Here is a 16,884-nt window from a genome sequence, read left to right as displayed (position 1 = left end):
AGCTGCGGTTTAAGCGGCGCTGGAGGGAGGGGGGAGGGGCGGCCGAGCCCCCCGCGGGGGGGGGGAGGGGCCGGCGACCCCCAGGGGGTGGGGGGGGGGGCGCAGGGTGAGCGCGGAGCTGCACCGAGCCACGGCCCAGCTGTCGCTGGAGTCTTAAATTTGGGGAGGGGGGTCGGGGGGTTGGGGGGGGGGCGGGGGGGGTCGTGGTGGCCCCTCGGGGTCGCCCCCTCCCCCACTGCCTTAAAAGGAGGGGGAGGGGCGGGTCGCGCCCCCCCCCCCCTCGAGTTCAAAGTGAAATTTGGGGTTCGCGCCCCTCCCCTCCCCCCCCCCCGCTTTAAAAATGGAATGTGGGGGGAGGGGGGTGGGGGAGGGGTCCCGGCAGGGTTTTGTGCAGGGAATTGGGGGAGGGGGCGCTGAAAGCCCCTCCCCCATCGTTTTAGGGCTGCCTTGTGGGGGGGAGGGGGGGGCCGGAAATGGGGGGACGTGGAGGGGGGGGGAGGTCCCCGCCCCCTCCCCAAAAATTGCGTGGAGCCCCCTAAAAAACGGGTGAGAGCCCCCCCGCCCCTCCCCTCTCAGAAAACGGGGGGGGGAGCTTCCAAAACTGGGGGGGAAACTCCAAAAAATTGGGCGGGACCCCCCCCCCCCCCAAAAAAAAAAGGATGGGGTGGGACCCCCCCGGGAGGGGGTGGGAGCCTCGGAACGATGGGAGGGACCCCAAAACACGGGCGGGACCCCCAGAAATGGGTGCTCCCCCCCCTCAAAAACGGGTGAAATCCCCCCCCCCCCAAAAAAAAACGGGTGGGAACTCCCAAAATCGGGCGGGGGGTGGGGGATGGTGGTCAAGCCCCTCCCCAGAAGCACAAATGCGGATTTTTGTCCCCAAAAATGCAAAGCGGGGGGAGGGGCCGCCGGCACAGCCCCTCCCCCACCGCCCCCCCCCCTCCCGGGGGGGGGGTCTGTCCCCCCCCTTTTTTTTTTGGGGGGGGGGGTCTCCCCCTTGTACAAACGGCTTTATGTAACCAAAAATTGGGGTGGGCGGGGGGGGGCCCCGACCCACCGGGGGGGGGGGAGGGGCGGGGTGGGAGAGGGGCGGGGGGAGGGGGTCTCCAAGTGCCTGTAATGTACTGTCCGGGGGGGGGAGGGGGTTTCCCCATCTGACATTGTCCCCTCCCCCCCGCCCCCCCTGCCCCCCGTGTCCCCCCCGCCCCGGGGTGTCCCTGGGGGGGGAGGGGTCGCTCAGGGCCCCCCCCCCCCCACTTTGTAACCCCCAGAGGGGTGGGGCGGGTGGGCAGAGCCCGGTTTGGGGGTTCAGGGCGCGGGGGGGGGGGGGTGGGAGGGGGGGAGGGGTCTCTCTGAAGCCTTATTGACACCTGTAAATAGGGGGGGAGGGGCGGGGGGGGTCACTCTAAGAATGTATAAAAATGAATTAAATAACCAATAAAGATTTCACAGTTTCCGTGCTTCCCACGCTCCCGGGGGTCCCCAGAATCCTCCGGAATCTCCCAAAATCTCACCGGGACCCCCCCAAATCCCTGTGAGGCCTCGGAGTGTCCCGCAGGCCGCACTTCCGCGTTTGCGCCGCCGTTGCCTGGCAACGCGCAATCCCAGCGTGCTTAGCGCTGCTTCCACGTTCCTTCTTCCCGTCGTGCCTCACGCGCGCGTCTCTCCGCAGCAGCCAATCAGCTTTCGGCTCCCGCCGCGCTTTGCGCGCGCGTTGCTAAGCAACTCTTTCCTCCGCTTCACTTCCGGGAGGCCGTTGCTAAGCGACAGCCAATCAGCTTCCGCATCCCGGCGGGCTCGGCGCCAGCGTTGCTCGGAGACAGCCAATGAGCGGCGGGGTCCTTGCCGGGGTTATCCCATGATTCCCCGCGCGCGGCCACCTCCGCTCTCTGCCGCCGCTTCCGCGATCCCGGCCCGGCCCCGCGACCCCCCCGGAGACCCCCGAAAACCCCTCCCGGAGGCCCCCGCGAGCCGAGAAACGCCCCCGACCCCGGGACTCCTCTGGGGAGCCCCTCCAGGGACTCTCACTCGATTTGGGGGGGGCCTTTCTCTGCCCCTCCGCTTTTACGACGCGTCGCAAACACCCGCGGGGGTTTTACGGCTCCTCCGACCGCCCCCGAAAGGGTCGAGGGACCCCCGGGGTTCCCCAACCCTCCCCCCCCCCTCCCGGCTCCGTGCAAGCACCGCCAATGAATCATTTGGGGGGTCCCAGCACCGTTCTTTAGGTTGGGCGCGGATTCCGAGGGTCCCCGTTGTGTTTTCGGCGCTTCGGGAGGAACTTGGGGGGATGGCAGGGCCGTTTTGGGGGGTGGGGGCGAATTTGAGGGTCCCAGGGTCGGTTTTGGGGGCGGAGTGCAGAACCGGGGGGTCCCGGAGCCGCTTTTTGGGGGTCCCGGAGCCGCTTTTTTGGGGGTTTTTGGGGCGAGTTGGGGCCGCTTTCGGGGGGGGGTTCGGCGCTGACCAATCAGCGAGCGCGACACGAGCGGCAGGGGCGTGGCTTAGGCCGGGCCACGCCCATCTCTGCAGCCGCGCAGGCGCGGGGCGGGGTGGGCGTGGCCAGGCCGCTCTCACGTGTCCGCACACGCGGCCGCGCACGTGCGGCCGCACGCGGGGGCGGGGCCGGGGGCGGGGTCAGCGCCTGGGGGCGGGGCCGGGCTCTGCCTCCCCTCCCCTCCCCCCCCCCGCGCCCGTCGCGACATCGCCGCCGCTCCCGCTCCTCCCCCCGCGACATCGGGACCCCCCCGAGGGGCTCCGAGCCCCTCCAGGGGCAAAGGGACTCCCCGGAGACCCCCCCGGGACCCTCCCGGGGGGCACAGAGAGCGTCCCGCAGGGCACTGGGAGCCTTCCCCAGCCCCCCATGAACAGGGACCCCCCCCATGAACAGGGACCCCCCCATGAACAGGACCCCCATCCAACCCCCCCGCCAGCGGCACAGGGGCCGTGTCCATGAGCAGAGACCCCCCCCCCCCATAAACAGAGACCACCCCACCCGAGGCAGAGGGACCCCCCCGGTGACAGAGACCCCCCGTTAAACACAGAGACCCCCCATTAACAGAGACCCCCCCCATTAAGCACAGGGACCCCCCCAATTAACAGAGACCCCCCCATTAACAGACCCCCCCACCATTAAGCACAGGACCCCCCCCATTAACAGAGACCCCCCCAATTAACAGACCCCCCCCCCCATTAAGCACAGGGGCCCCCCCCAATTAACAGGGACCCCCCCATTAAGCACAGGGACCCCCCCAATTAACAGAGACCCCCCCCCATTAACAGACCCCCCCACCATTAAGCACAGGGCCCCCCCATTAACAGAGACCCCCCCATTAAGCACAGGGACCCCCCTATTAACAGGGACCCCCCCAATTAACAGAGACCCTCCCATTAACAGAGACACCCCCCCCCGGCGGAGTGGGCGGGGCCCAGCCCGGAGTGGGCGTGGTCACGGTGCGGGCTCAGTGGGCGTGTCCCTCCAGGCCACGCCCCTGCACGTGGGTCACGTGGGCAGGCGCGCGGCGGCCGCGTGTGGAGGGGGCGGGGCCGCGGGGAGGGCGGGGCGGGGCTCGGGGTCGGGGGGGGGGGGGGAGGCGCGTGCGCGGAGCGATCGAAGGTGCCAGAAGGATCCGGGCGGCGGAGGCGGCGGAGCCGGTGAGGGGCGGGGGTCCTGAGACCCCCGGGGGGGCCGGCTAGGAGAGGGGGGACCCCTGGGAGGGGCGATCTTTGAGGAGAAATCCCCTCCCGAGGGGCGGGGAGGGGGCTTTGGGAGGGGCTCTGAGGGGATCTGTGAGGGGAAACACCTCCCGAGAGGGCTCTGAGGGGATCTGGGGGGATCTGTGAGGGGAAACCCCCCGCGAGGGGCGGAGGGAGGCGGTGAGGGGGCTCTGGGAGCCGGTCCGAAGGATTGAGGGTGGTTCTGAGGGGATGTGTGAGGGGAAAGCCGCGGTGAGGGGGCTCTGGGAGCCGGTCCGAAGGATTGAGGGTGGTTCTGAGGGGATGTGTGAGGGGAAAGCCACCCTGAGGGGGCTCTGAGGGGATCTGGGGAGGTTCTGGGGGAGATCTGTGAGGGGGGGGCGCCCCGAGAGGGCTCCGAGAGGGTCTGGGGTGGCTCCGAGGGGCTTTGGGGCAGTTCCGAGAGGATCTAGGGCGGTTCTGAGGGGATCTGTGAGGGGAAACCCCCCCGAGGGGCTTTGGGGGGGGCTGTGAGGGGTTCTGGGCGGGCTCTGAGGGGATCTCCGGGAGTCCCTGAGGGGAAACCCCCCCGAGGAGGCTCTGAGGGGATCTGGGGAGGTTCTGGGGGGATTTGTGAGGGGAAACCCCCCCTGAGGAGGCTCTGAAGGGATCTGGGGAGGTTCTGGGGGGATCTGTGAGGGGAAACTCACCCTGAGGAGGCTCTGAGGGGATTTGGGGAGGTTCTGGGGGGATCTGTGAGGGGAAACCCCCCCTGAGGAGGCTCTGAAGGGATTTGGGGAGGTTCTGGGGGGATCTGTGAGGGGAAACTCACCCTGAGGAGGCTCTGAGGGGATTTGGGGAGGTTCTGAGGGGGATCTGTGAGGGGAAAGCCCCCCTGAGGAGGCTCTGAGAGGGTTCTGGGGGGGATCTGTGAGGGGAAACCCCCCCTGAGGAGGCTCTGAAGGGATCTGGGGAGGTTCTGGGGGGATCTATGAGGGGAAACCCCCCCTGAGGAGGCTCTGAAGGGATCTGGGGAGGTTCTGGGGGGATCTGTGAGGGGAAACTCACCCTGAGGAGGCTCTGAAGGGATCTGGGGAGGTTCTGGGGGGATCTGTGAGGGGAAACCCCCCTGAGGAGGCTCTGAGAGGGTTCTGGGGGGGATCTGTGAGGGGAAACTCACCCTGAGGAGGCTCTGAGGGGATTTGGGGAGGTTCTGAGGGGGATCTGTGAGGGGAAAGCCCCCCTGAGGAGGCTCTGAAGGGATTTGGGGAGGTTCTGAGGGGGATCTGTGAGGGGAAAGCCCCCCTGAGGAGGCTCTGAGAGGGTTCTGGGGGGGATCTGTGAGGGGAAACCCCCCCTGAGGAGGCTCTGAGAGGGTTCTGGGGGGGATCTGTGAGGGGAAACCCCCCCCGGGGAGGCTCCGATAGGGCTGCGGAGGTTCTGAGGAGACCCCCAAGAGTCACCCCCCGTCCATTCCCACCGTATTTGGGGCGAACATTTCTGGTTTTTTTTTTTGGCGTCTCAGCCGCCTGGATTTTTGGCCGGGCCGGGGCGGGGTGCGCGGCGCGGAGGTGCCACCGGTGCCACCGCTTTGTCACCGCCGCCGCCTTGCGTGACCGTGCCGCCCCCTCCCCCTTCCCCCCCCCTCCCCTTCCCCAGGTGCCACCAGGTCGCTGTCACCTCCCCCCCCCCCTCCTCCCCCCCCCTTCGCTCTTGGTGGCCCCCCGCCCCCTCACCGTGGAGTCCCTGCGCGCCCTCTCCCAGCTCCACTCCCCGCGCGGGGCGGGGGGGGACAGCGGCGACCTCGGGGACCGTCGCCGGCCGCCGCCGGGCCCGCCCATGGCCCGCACGGCCTGGGACGAGGAGGAGTGCCTGGATTACTACGGCATGCTGTCGCTGCACCGGCTCTTCGAGGTGGTGGGGGCGCAGCTGACCCCCAGCGACGTGGCCGTGCTGTCCTTCCTGCTGGACGAGACGCTGCCCGGGCCGCACCCGCTGGACCCCGCGCTCTGGGGCGGCGACTCGGGGCCGTCGCCGGCGCTGCTGGAGCGGTGGGGTCGCCGCAGGGATGGCCGGGTGGGCGCGGGGCCCCCGCGGAACGGGCTGGAGCTGCTGCTGGAGATGGAGCGGCGAGGGCTGTGCCACGAAGGGGACTTCGGGCACCTGCGGCAGCTGCTGCGCCTGGTGACGAGGCACGACCTGCTCAGATGCGTCACCCTCAAGCGGCCGAGGCCGGGTGAGTGGCGGCTCGTTGTCACCTCGTTGTCGCCTCCTCGTGTCGGCCACGCCCTGCTCCGTGTCCCCCCCCTCGTGTCCCCCTGCACGCCTTGCTGGGCTGTGTCACCTGGAAGCGGCCACAGGCGCCTCAGTGACAGCTCGGTGTCACCTCCGTGTGCCACCCACAGCCCTCTCTGTGTCCCTTCTGGGATGTGTCACCCTAAAGCTGCTGTGTTGTGGGCAGTGTCACCTCCGTGTCACCCTGAAGCTGCTGTGTCCTGCTCAGTGTCACCTCCCTGTCCCTCCCTGTGTCACCCTAAGGCTGCTGTGTCCTGAGCAGTGTCACCTCTGTGTCACCCTAGAGCTGCTGTGTCCTGAGCAGTGTCACCTCTGTGTCACCCTAGAGCTGCTGTGTCCTGGGCAGTGTCATCTCCTTGTCTCTCCCCGTGTCACCCTAAAGTTGCTGTGTCCTGTTTAGTGTCGTCTTCCTGTCCCCCCATGTCACCCTAAAGCTGCTGTGTCCTGGGCAGTGTCACCTCCCTGTCCCCCCCCGTGTCACCCTAAAGCTGCTGTGTTGTGGTCAGTGCCACCTCCCTGTGACCCTAAAGCTGCTGTGTCCTGCTCAGTGTCATCTCCCTGTCCCCCCCCCATGTCACCCTAAAGCTGCTGTGTTCTGGGCAGTGTCACCTCCTTGTCCCCTCTGTGTCACCCTAAAGCTGCTGTGTCCTGCTCAGTGTCACCTCCCTGTCACCCTCGCCCGCCCCACCACGACCTGTCACCCCTGTGTCACCCGAGTGTCACCCCCTCACTGCCCCCCCTCCTGTGTCCCCCCTCCTGTCTCTCTGTCCCCCCTAAAGCCACCCCTGAGTGTCACCCCCAGTGTCACCCCTGCTGGACTTTGGGGTCTGACGGGGTGTCGGGGTGTCCCCACAGTGTCCCCTGAGCGCGTCACCTGCGTCCCTGCCATGGGGGGCACCTGCCCGAGCCCCCCCCGGCCCCGCCCCGAGCACTGGGAGACAGGTGAGGGCTGGGGGGAACCCTGGCAGTCACTTGGGGTCACTGGGGGGCTGGGGGGGACTCTGGGGGTCACTTGGGGTCACTTTGGGGGGCTGGGGGGGACCCTGGTGGCCACTTGGGGTCACTTTGGGGGGCTGGGGGGGACTCTGGGGGTCACTTGGGGTCACTGGGGGGCTGGGGGGGACCCTGGGGGTGACTTTGGGAGGCTGGGGGGGACTGGTGGCCACTTGGGGTCACTTTGGGAGGCTGGGGGGGACTCTGGTGGCCACTTGGGGTCACTTTGGGAGGCTGGGGGGGACTCTGGGAGTCACTTGGGGTCACTGGGGGGCTGGGGGGGACCCTGGGGGTCACTTTGGGGGGCCAGGGGTGACTCGATGGGTGTGGGGGTCATGTGGGGTCACGCCCCATGGGTCATACGGGAGTCACTCTGGGGGTCACTCTGGGGGTCACTGGTGGTCACTCTTGGGTCAGCCTGGGAGTCTTTTGGGGTCACTGCTGGGGCCACCCTGGGGGTCACTCCATGGGTCCCTGTGGGGTCCCCCCGGTGTCCCCACGTGCCCCTGACCCCGCTGTCCCCCCCCCCCGCAGGCTCCAGCTCCGGCTCCAGCTCCGGGAAGCGGAAGCGCAGCACCCGGAATTCCCGGAGTTCCCGGAGTTCCCGAGGCCGGACACGGCGACCCCTCCCCCCCAGAGACCCCCCCCAGGACCCCCCCGAGCCCCCGGCCAAGGTCACCTGCGGTACGGCCCCTCCCCCACCCGCGGGACAAACTGGGGGAATCCCAGTGAGGGATGGGGGGCGCTGGGAGGGACAAACTGGGAGTGGTGGGAGGGACAAACTGTGGACACTGGGAGGGACAAACTGGGGACACTGGGAGAGAAACCAGTGATGGACGGGGAGCACTGGGAGAGACAAACTGGGGACACTGGGAGAGACAAACTGGGAGTACTGGGAGGGGCAAACTGGGAGTACTGGGAGAGAAACCAGTGAGGGACTGGGAGAGAAACCAGTGAGGGATAGGGGGCACTGGGAGGGACAAACTGGGAGTACTGGGAGGGGCAAACTGGGAGTACTGGGAGAGAAACCAGTGAGGGACTGGGAGAGAAACCAGTGAGGGATAGGGGGCACTGGGAGGGACAAACTGGGGGTGACTGGGAACACTGCAAGGACCAGACCAGTGTGGGACTGGGAGCACTGGGATGGGTGGACATAAACAGGAAGTGGGCCCCGGCCCAGCCCAGGAACTGGGAGCACTGGGAGAACTGGGCTGGCTGGTTCCGTGGGGGGGGTCACTGAGGGCACTGGGACACTCAGTCCGGTGCGGGAACTGGGAGAACTGGGAGAACTGGGAGAGCTGGATGTGCAGTGGTAATTCTGGGGTTGTGGGGGGAGTGAGTCACTGGGAACAGCTGGGACTGGGGATACTGGGAGTACTGGGAATGCTGGTGCTGCAGAGCCAGGGTTACTGGGCAGACTGGGCCCTTGTCCCAGTACAGGGACTGGGCATACTGGGAGCACTGGGGCTGTTGGCACAGCGAAGCCTGCCGGGAATGCTGGTCCTTAGCGGTCCACGCTGTTCTATACTGGTTTATACTGGTCTATACTGGTGTCTTCCCAGACATTCAGCTCCGTATGTGAGCCGAGCACTGTGAGCGGGAGCAGGCAGTGGCCTCGAGCCGGCCCTTACTGGGTTATACTGGCCCATACTGGTTTATAGTGGTCTGTACTGGTTTATAGTGGTTTGTACTGGTTTATACTGGTCTCTATGTCCTCCACACGTCGGGCTGTGTGGCTGAGCACGAGCAGGCACTGGGGCGTGGCCTCGAGCCAGCCCTTACTGGTTTATACTGGTCCATACTGGTTTGTAGCAGTCCATACCGAGTTACACTGGAGTATAGTGGTCTGTACTGGTTCATACTGGTTCTCACTGGTCCATACTGGTGTTTCCCTGCCCCAGATAGCAGACCCCGTGTCTGAGCATGAGCCGGCCCTGCGCCGGGGCATTGCCTTGAGCCGGCCCTTACTGGGTTATACTGGTCCGTGCTGGTTGATAGCAGTTCCCAGTGGTTTATACCAGTTCTCACTGGTTTATACTGGTTCTCTCTGGTCCGTACTGGTTCTCACTGGTCCATACCGCTTCTCACTGGTTATACTGGTTCCCAGTGGTCCATACCGCTTCTCACTGCTCCATACCGCTTCTCACTGGTTCATACTGGTTCCCAGTGGTTTATACTGGTTCTCACTGGTCCATACTGGTTCTCACTGGTTCCTACCGCTTCTCACTGGTTCATACTGGTTCCCAGTGGTTCATACCAGTTCTCACTGCTCCATACCGCTTCTCACTGGTTCATACTGGTTGCCAGTGCTTTATACTGGTTCTCATTGCTCCATACCGCTTCTCACCACTCCGTACCGGTTCTCACTGGTTCATACTGGTTCTCACTGGTCCATACCGCTTCCCACTGGTTCATACTGGTTCTCACTGGTCTATACTGCTTCTCACTGCTCCATACCGGTTCTCACTGGTTCATACTGGTTCCTAGTGGTTTATACTCGTTCTCCCTGCTCCATACCGCTTCTCACCGCTCAGTACCGGTTCTCACTGGTCCATACTGGTTCCCAGTGCTTTATCCCACTTCTCACCGCTCCGTTCCGCTTCTCCCTGGTTCATACTGGTCCATACTGGTTCTCCCTGATCCATACCACTTCTCACCACTCCGTACCAGTTCTCACTGGTTCATGCTGGTTCTCACTGGTCCATACCACTTCTCACCGCTCTGTACCGGTTCTCACTGGTCCATACTGGTTCCCAGTGCTTTATCCCACTTCTCACCGCTCCGTTCTGCTTCTCCCTGGTTCATACTGGTTCATACTGATTCCCAGTGGTTCATACTGGTTCTCATTGCTCCATACCGCTTCTCACCGCTCCGTACCAGTTCTCACTGGTTCATACTGGTTCCCAGTGGTTCATACCGCTTCTCACTGCTCCATACCGCTTCTCATTGCTCCATACCGGTTCTCACTGGTTCATACTGGTTCTCACTGGTTCATACTGGTTCTCACTGGTCCATACTGGTTCCTAGTGCTTTATCCCACTTCTCACCGCTCCGTTCCGCTTCTCCCTGGTTCATACTGGTTCTCACTGGTCCATACTGGTTCCCAGTGCTTTATCCCACTTCTCACCGCTCCGTTCCGCTTCTCCCTGGTTCATACTGGTTCATACTGGTCCATACTGGTTCCTAGTGCTTTATCCCACTTCTCACCGCTCCGTTCCGCTTCTCCCTGGTTCATACTGGTTCATACTGGTCCATACTGGTTCCCAGTGCTTTATCCCACTTCTCACCGCTCCGTTCCGCTTCTCCCTGGTTCATACTGGTTCTAACTGGTCCATACTGGTTCCTAGTGCTTTATCCCACTTCTCACCGCTCCGTTCCGCTTCTCCCTGGTTCATACTGGTTCATACTGGTCCATACTGGTCCATACTGGTTCCCAGTGCTTTATCCCGCTTCTCACCGCTCCGTTCCGCTTCTCCCTGGTTCATACTGGTTCATACTGGTCCATACTGGTTCCCAGTGCTTTATCCCACTTCTCACCGCTCCGTTCTGCTTCTCCCTGGTTCATACTGGTTCATACTGGTTCCCAGTGGTTCATACTGGTTCTCATTGCTCCATACCGCTTCTCACCGCTCCGTACCAGTTCTCACTGGTTCATACTGGTTCCCAGTGGTTCATACTGGTTCTCACTGGTCCATACCGCTTCTCATTGCTCCATACCGGTTCTCACTGGTTCATACTGGTTCTCACTGGTTCATACTGGTTCTCACTGGTCCATACTGGTTCCTAGTGCTTTATCCCACTTCTCACCGCTCCGTTCCGCTTCTCCCTGGTTCATACTGGTTCATACTGGTCCATACTGGTTCCCAGTGCTTTATCGCACTTCTCACCGCTCCGTTCTGCTTCTCCCTGGTTCATACTGGTTCATACTGGTTCCCAGTGGTTCATACTGGTTCTCATTGCTCCATACCGCTTCTCACCGCTCCGTACCAGTTCTCACTGGTTCATACTGGTTCCCAGTGGTTCATACCGGTTCTCACTGCTCCATACCGCTTCTCATTGCTCCATACCGGTTCTCACTGGTTCATACTGGTTCTCACTGGTTCATACTGGTTCTCACTGGTCCATACTGGTTCCTAGTGCTTTATCCCACTTCTCACCGCTCCGTACCGGTTCTCACTGGTCCATACTGGTTCTCACTGGTCCATACTGGTTCCCAGTGCTTTATCGCACTTCTCACCGCTCCGTTCTGCTTCTCCCTGGTTCATACTGGTTCATACTGGTTCCCAGTGGTTCATACCGCTTCTCACTGCTCCATACCGCTTCTCATTGCTCCGTACCGGTTCTCACTGGTTCATACTGGTTCTCACCGCTCCATACCGGTTCTCACTGGTCCATACTGGTTCATACTGGTCCATACTGGTTCCCAGTGCTTTATCCCACTTCTCACCGCTCCGTTCCGCTTCTCCCTGGTTCATACTGGTTCTCACTGGTCCATACTGGTTCCCAGTGCTTTATCCCGCTTCTCACCGCTCCGTTCCGCTCCTCCCTGGCTCACCGCGCTTCTCCCCGCAGACATCCGCCTGCGCGTCCGCGCCGAGTACTGCGAGCACGAGCGGGCGCTGCGCCGGGGCGTGGCCTCGAGCCGCCCGCGGGGGCCGGGCCGGCAGCTGGACGTGTTCGGCCAGGCCAGCGGCGTGCTCAAGGCGCGGGACCTGGGCTCCATCCTGTGCGACATCAAGTTCTCGGAGCTCTCCTACCTGGAGGCCTTCTGGGGCGATTACCTGAGCGGGGCCCTGCTCGAGGCGCTCAAGGGCGTCTTCCTGACCGAGGGGCTGCGCCGCGCCGTGGGCCGCGAGGACGTCCGGCTGCTGGTCAGCGTGGACCAGGACGACTACGAGGCCGGGCGGAGGCTGCTGCTGCAGGCGCAGGGACGGCGGGGGGACGGAGCCCCCCGGGACGGAGCCCCCCGGGACGGCGGGGACAGAGCCCCCGGGGCGAGGAGGGGAAGGGTCCGGAACGGAGGGGGAGGGTCCAGGGGGTGAGGGGAGGAGGGGGGGAGGGGCACTCAGGGATTGGGGGGGGGGGGGGGGTGTGAAAAGGCGAGGGGGGGTCACAAAAAAAAGGGGGGTCCTGGAAAGAGGGGGAGAGTCCTAAAAAAAATGGGGGGGGTCGCAGAAAGAGGCCTAAAAAGAGAAGGAGGAGACCCCCAAAAAAGAGGAGGGGGAGCCCCGAAAGAGGAGCCCCCAAAAAGAGGAGGGGGAGAGCCCCAAAAAGAGGAGACCCCAAAAAGAGGAGAGGGAGACCCCAAAAAGAGGAGAGGGAGACCCCAAAAGAGGAGCCCCCAAAAAGAGGAGGGGGAGAGCCCCAAAAAGAGGAGGGGGAGAACCCCAAAAAGTGGAGGGGGAGCCCCCAAAAAGGAGGAGATCCCCAAAAAGAGGAGAGGGAGACCCCCAGGAAGGAAGGGGAGGATTCCCAAAAAGAATCCCGGGGAGACCCCGGGGAAATGGGGATTCCCAAAAAGAGGGGAGACTCCCCCCCCCAAAAAAAGGGGATTCCACCCAAAAAAGGGGGGGTCACAAAAAGGGGGGAGCTCCTGAAAAAAGGGGGAATCCCAGAAAAAGGGGGGTGCAGACTGCCAGGAAAAGGGGGGGGACCCCCAAAAAGAGGACAAGGAGACCCCCAAAAACAGGAGGAGACCCCAAAAAGAGGAGGAGGAGACCCCCAAAAACAGGAGGAGACCCCAAAAAGAGGAGGAGACCCCCAAGAAGAGGAGACCCCCAAAAAGAGGAGGAGACCCCAAAAAGAGGAGGAGGAGACCCCAAAAGAAAGGGACCCCCCCCCCCCCAAAATGGGTGCAGTGCCCGGGGTGGCCACAGGGGGGCCCCGGGGAGCCCCAAAACCGTGACCCCTCCCCCCCCCCCCCCCAAATCTGCCCCTCCCCCCCATCCCCCTCCTCAATTTCTGCAGGTGACCCCTCCCCCCCGGGGGGGCGGGGCTGTAAATATGTAAATGAGCCATTAAAATGTGGGGGGGCGGGGCTGTGTCCTGGCTGTTCTTGGGGCGGTGACGTCACGGGGGAGGGTGGTGACGTCATGGGGAGGGGGAGGGGCGGGGGTAGCACCCCCCCAAAGTGCCTAAAATGGGGGTGGGCGGGGCTAAATATGTAAATTATTCCAAAGGGGGCGGGGCTTGTAAATAGGGGCAGGGGCGGGGGGATTTTGGGGATCTGAGTTGGAAACTCGGCGTTTTCTTGCGTTTTTCCCCCAAATTTGGGGGGCCCAAGTGCTCATTTTTGGAAGCCGCATTGAATAAAACGTTTGGAAAAAGGAGCAGAAAAGGGTCTGAGGATTTTTGGGGGGAAATCGGGGGGATTCGGGTAAAAAAAAGGGTGGGAAACGGGTTAAAAGTGGGGGGAAATGGGGAGAGTTTGGGTATAAAAAGGGTTAAAAGTGGATGAAAATCGAAATGGGGGAATTGGGAATGAATTTTAAGGGATCAAAATCAAAATTAAAGGGATTAAAATGCGTTAAAATTTGGTTAAATTAAAAAATTTAAGTTTCTTCTATGGTTAAATTCAAAATTTCAGCTCAGTTTTGATTTAAACCAATCGAATTTTAACGGAATTTAAAAGGAATTAAAACAATTAAGTCGATTTTAAATGAATAAGGACCGTCGAAAAAACTTAATTTATAATTATTAATAACAAAAACAATTGGGAAGGATTAAATACAAAAATTACAAATGGAAATGAAAGCTGAATTAAAATATTGGGATTGGAAAGGAGTAAAAATGGATTAAAACGCTTCGAAATTAATTAAAATCGGTTAAAATGCTCCGAAATGAAAATGATCGATGGGTGAAGTCAAAGGGGTCGAAGTGATTGGAAACATTAAAATTGATTTGGGATTGATCAAATCCACGGAAAGTGAATTAAAAACGGCTCTGAAGTCTCGGGAACGAAACGAACCAAAATCCTTGAAATCGATGAAATTTAATTGATTTAAATTCGCCCGGAATGGGATGGAATTAAAATCCTTGGAAATGAAATGGATTTAATTGTTTAATTAATTTTAAATGGAGGGAAAATCAAATGGAGAAATGGGGGGGAAATGGGGAAAAAATGGGGAAGAAATGGGGAAGAAATGGGGAAAAAATGGGGAAGAAATGGGGAAGAAATGGGGAAGAAATGGGGAAAAAATGGGGGAAAAAACGAAGATTTTGGGGTGGAAAAATTGGTGTTTGGGGGAAAAAATGGAGAATTTAGGGGGATTTTAAGGGGGAAATTCCCTCTTTGGGCGGGAAAAAGCCGCTTTAAATCGAAATATCCCCAAAAGTGGAGGGGGGGGGGGATGGGAATTCCGGGGGGAAATTGGGATTTATGGGGGGAAATGGGGGCGTGATGGGGCTCAAAAGGGGAATTTTGGGGTTAAAAAGGGCAAATTTGGGGGAAAAGGGGAATTTTGGGGGGAATTTGGGATCTCTGGGGGTTAAACCAGGAATTTATGGGGTTAAAAGGAGGATTTATGGGGGGGGAAAAAAGGAATTGCGGGGGTGGAATTGGGATTTATGGGGGAAAATGGGGACGTTTGGGGTTTAAATAGGAATCCATAGGGTTAAATAGGGGCTCTGTAGGGTCAGAGGGGCTCTGTAGGGTCACGGGGGCTCTGTAGGGTCAGGGGGGCTCTGTAGGGTCCTGGGGGCTCTGTAGGGTCAGAGGGGCTCTGTAGGGTCAGAGGGGCTCTGTAGGGTCACGGGGGCTCTGTAGGGTCAGAGGGGCTCTGTAGGGTCACGGGGGCTCTGTAGGGTCAGAGGGGGCTCTGTAGGGGTCACGGGGGCTCTATAGGGTCACGGGGTCTCTGTAGGGTCACGGGGTCTCTGTAGGGTCAGAGGGGCTCTGTAGGGTCACGGGGGCTCTGTAGGGTCAGGGGGGCTCTGTAGGGTCCTGGGGGCTCTGTAGGGTCAGAGGGGCTCTGTAGGGTCACGGGGGCTCTGTAGGGTCACAGGAGCTCTGTAGGGTCCTGGGGGCTCTGTAGGGTCAGGGGGGCTCTGTAGGGTCACGGGGGCTCTATAGGGTCACGGGGTCTCTGTAGGGTCACGGGGGTCTCTGTAGGGTCAGAGGGGCTCTGTAGGGTCCTGGGGGCTCTGTAGGGTCAGAGGGGCTCTGTAGGGTCACGGGGTCTCTGTAGGGTCAGAGGGGCTCTGTAGGGTCCTGGGGGCTCTGTAGGGTCATGGGCTCTGTAGGGTCAGGGCAGCAGCCTTTCCGTGGGTTAAGTAAAAATCCATAGGGGAAAGTGGAAATCCATAGGGGAAACCCCGGCCTCAATTCCCAGGAAAATCCATACGGGGCAGGGGGGGGAATTATGGGATGGATCCTGTGGGTTCCTATAGGGGATGTCCTATAGGGGCCTTTAACGGGACGTGGTCGGTTGCGCTCGGGGTTCCATAAAGGGAAATCACCCAAAATCCCACGGATTGGCCCCAAATCCCGGCCTGGATCCCCATAGGGGGCGTCTCCTATAGGGGAACCCAGAGATCCCAATGGGGATGCTGCCGGTATCCACGGGGGATCCATAGGGGATCTGTAGGGGATCTGTGGGGGATCTATGGGGGATCGATGGGGGATCAATGGGGGATTGATGGGAGATCAATGGGGGATCTATAGGGGATCTGTGGAGGATCAATGAGGGATCGATGGGAGATCTATGGGAGATCTATAGGGGGATCTATGGGGGATTTATAGAGGATCAATGGGGGATCCATAGGGGATCAATGGGGGTTCTATAGGGGTTCTATGGGGGATCAATAGGGGATCAATGGGGGATTTATAGGGGTTCTATAGGCGTTCTATAGGGGATATATGGGAAATCTATAGGGGATCCATAGGGGATTTATAGGGGGAACTATAGGGGATCCATAGGGGTTCTATAGGGGCTCTATAGGGGTTCTATGGGGGATCAATGGGGGTTCTATAGGGGTTCTATAGGCATTGTATGGAGGATATATGAGGAATCTATAGGGGATCAGTGGAGGATCTATAGGGGATCGATGGGAGATCAATGGGGGATCTATAGGGGATCCATAGGGGTTCTGTGGGGAGTCTATGGGGGATCCGTGGGGGATCCATACGGGATCAATGGGGGATCAATGGGGGTTCTATAGGGGATCTATAGGGGGATCAATGGGGAATCTATAGGGGATCCATAGGGGATCAGGGGAGGATCTATAGAGGATCAATGGGAGAGCAGTGGGGGATCTATAGGGGATCGATGGGAGATCAATGGGGGACCAATGGGGGTTCTATGGGGGATCCATAGGGGATCAATGGGGGATCTATAGGGGGATCGATGGGGAATCCATAGGGGTTCTATAGGCGCTCTATAGGGGATATGTGGGTGATCTATAGGGGATCTATAGGGGATCAATGGGGGATCCATAGGGGTTCTACAGGCATTCTATAGGCGATCTATAGGGGATCTATAGGGGATCTATAGGGGATCGGGGGGGATCCAGAGGGCGCCGCCCCCTCCCCCCATTCCCACCCCCCATTTTGGCCCCTTTGCCCCCCTCCCCCCTCCCCCCCCAGAATTTGGGAATTTCCCCCCTTTTATTTGGGGATGGGGGGGGGAAACGCCCCAAATCTGGGGGGGGGGGGGGGGAGGGGGGGAGCGGCAGCAGCAGGTGCCCCTCCCCCACCCCCGCCCCTCCCCCCTCCCCCCCCCCCACGGGCCGGGCGTTGCCATGGGAACGGGGATGCGCGAGGGGCGGGGGAGGGGGCGGCGCGGGGGGGGGGGAGGGGCGGGGCTTCTCCCCCTGCCCCCCCCTTTCCCCTCCCCCCCTTTATTCCCCTCCCCCCCCCAGCGCTGTTTATTTTTTTATTTATTTATTTTTTTAAAAATATTTTTATATTTCCCCCCCCCCTCCTCCCCC

At 61.0% G+C, this 16,884-nt stretch overlaps 1 protein-coding gene across 1 annotated transcript; it reads left to right on the top strand.

Annotated features, from left to right (window-relative positions):
• The first annotated feature begins 5,380 nt into the window (after positions 1-5,380).
• Positions 5,381-12,000, top strand: DEDD2 (death effector domain containing 2). Its single transcript, XM_068999999.1, has 4 exons — positions 5,381-5,905; positions 6,820-6,906; positions 7,492-7,641; positions 11,530-12,000. Exons 1-4 carry the CDS (start codon positions 5,509-5,511, stop codon positions 11,997-11,999), a joined length of 1,104 nt encoding a protein of 367 aa, XP_068856100.1. The 5' UTR covers positions 5,381-5,508; the 3' UTR covers position 12,000.
• Positions 12,001-16,884: the final 4,884 nt, after the last annotated feature.

This window comes from Aphelocoma coerulescens, unplaced genomic scaffold, assembly GCF_041296385.1.
Source record: "Aphelocoma coerulescens isolate FSJ_1873_10779 unplaced genomic scaffold, UR_Acoe_1.0 HiC_scaffold_681, whole genome shotgun sequence".
Taxonomy (NCBI): domain Eukaryota; kingdom Metazoa; phylum Chordata; class Aves; order Passeriformes; family Corvidae; genus Aphelocoma; species Aphelocoma coerulescens.
This window is presented reverse-complemented; position numbering and strand designations above follow the sequence as displayed.

Excerpts from the sequence above, each read along its gene's own strand:
- DEDD2 (XM_068999999.1), top strand. The coding sequence starts at position 5,509 with ATGGCCCGCACGGCCTGGGACGAGGAGGAGTGCCTGGATTACTACGGC. Across the intron at positions 5,906-6,819 it reads CCTCAAGCGGCCGAGGCCGG|TGTCCCCTGAGCGCGTCACC; the intron begins GTGAGTGGCGGC and ends GTGTCCCCACAG. Across the intron at positions 6,907-7,491 it reads CCCCGAGCACTGGGAGACAG|GCTCCAGCTCCGGCTCCAGC; the intron begins GTGAGGGCTGGG and ends CCCCCCCCGCAG.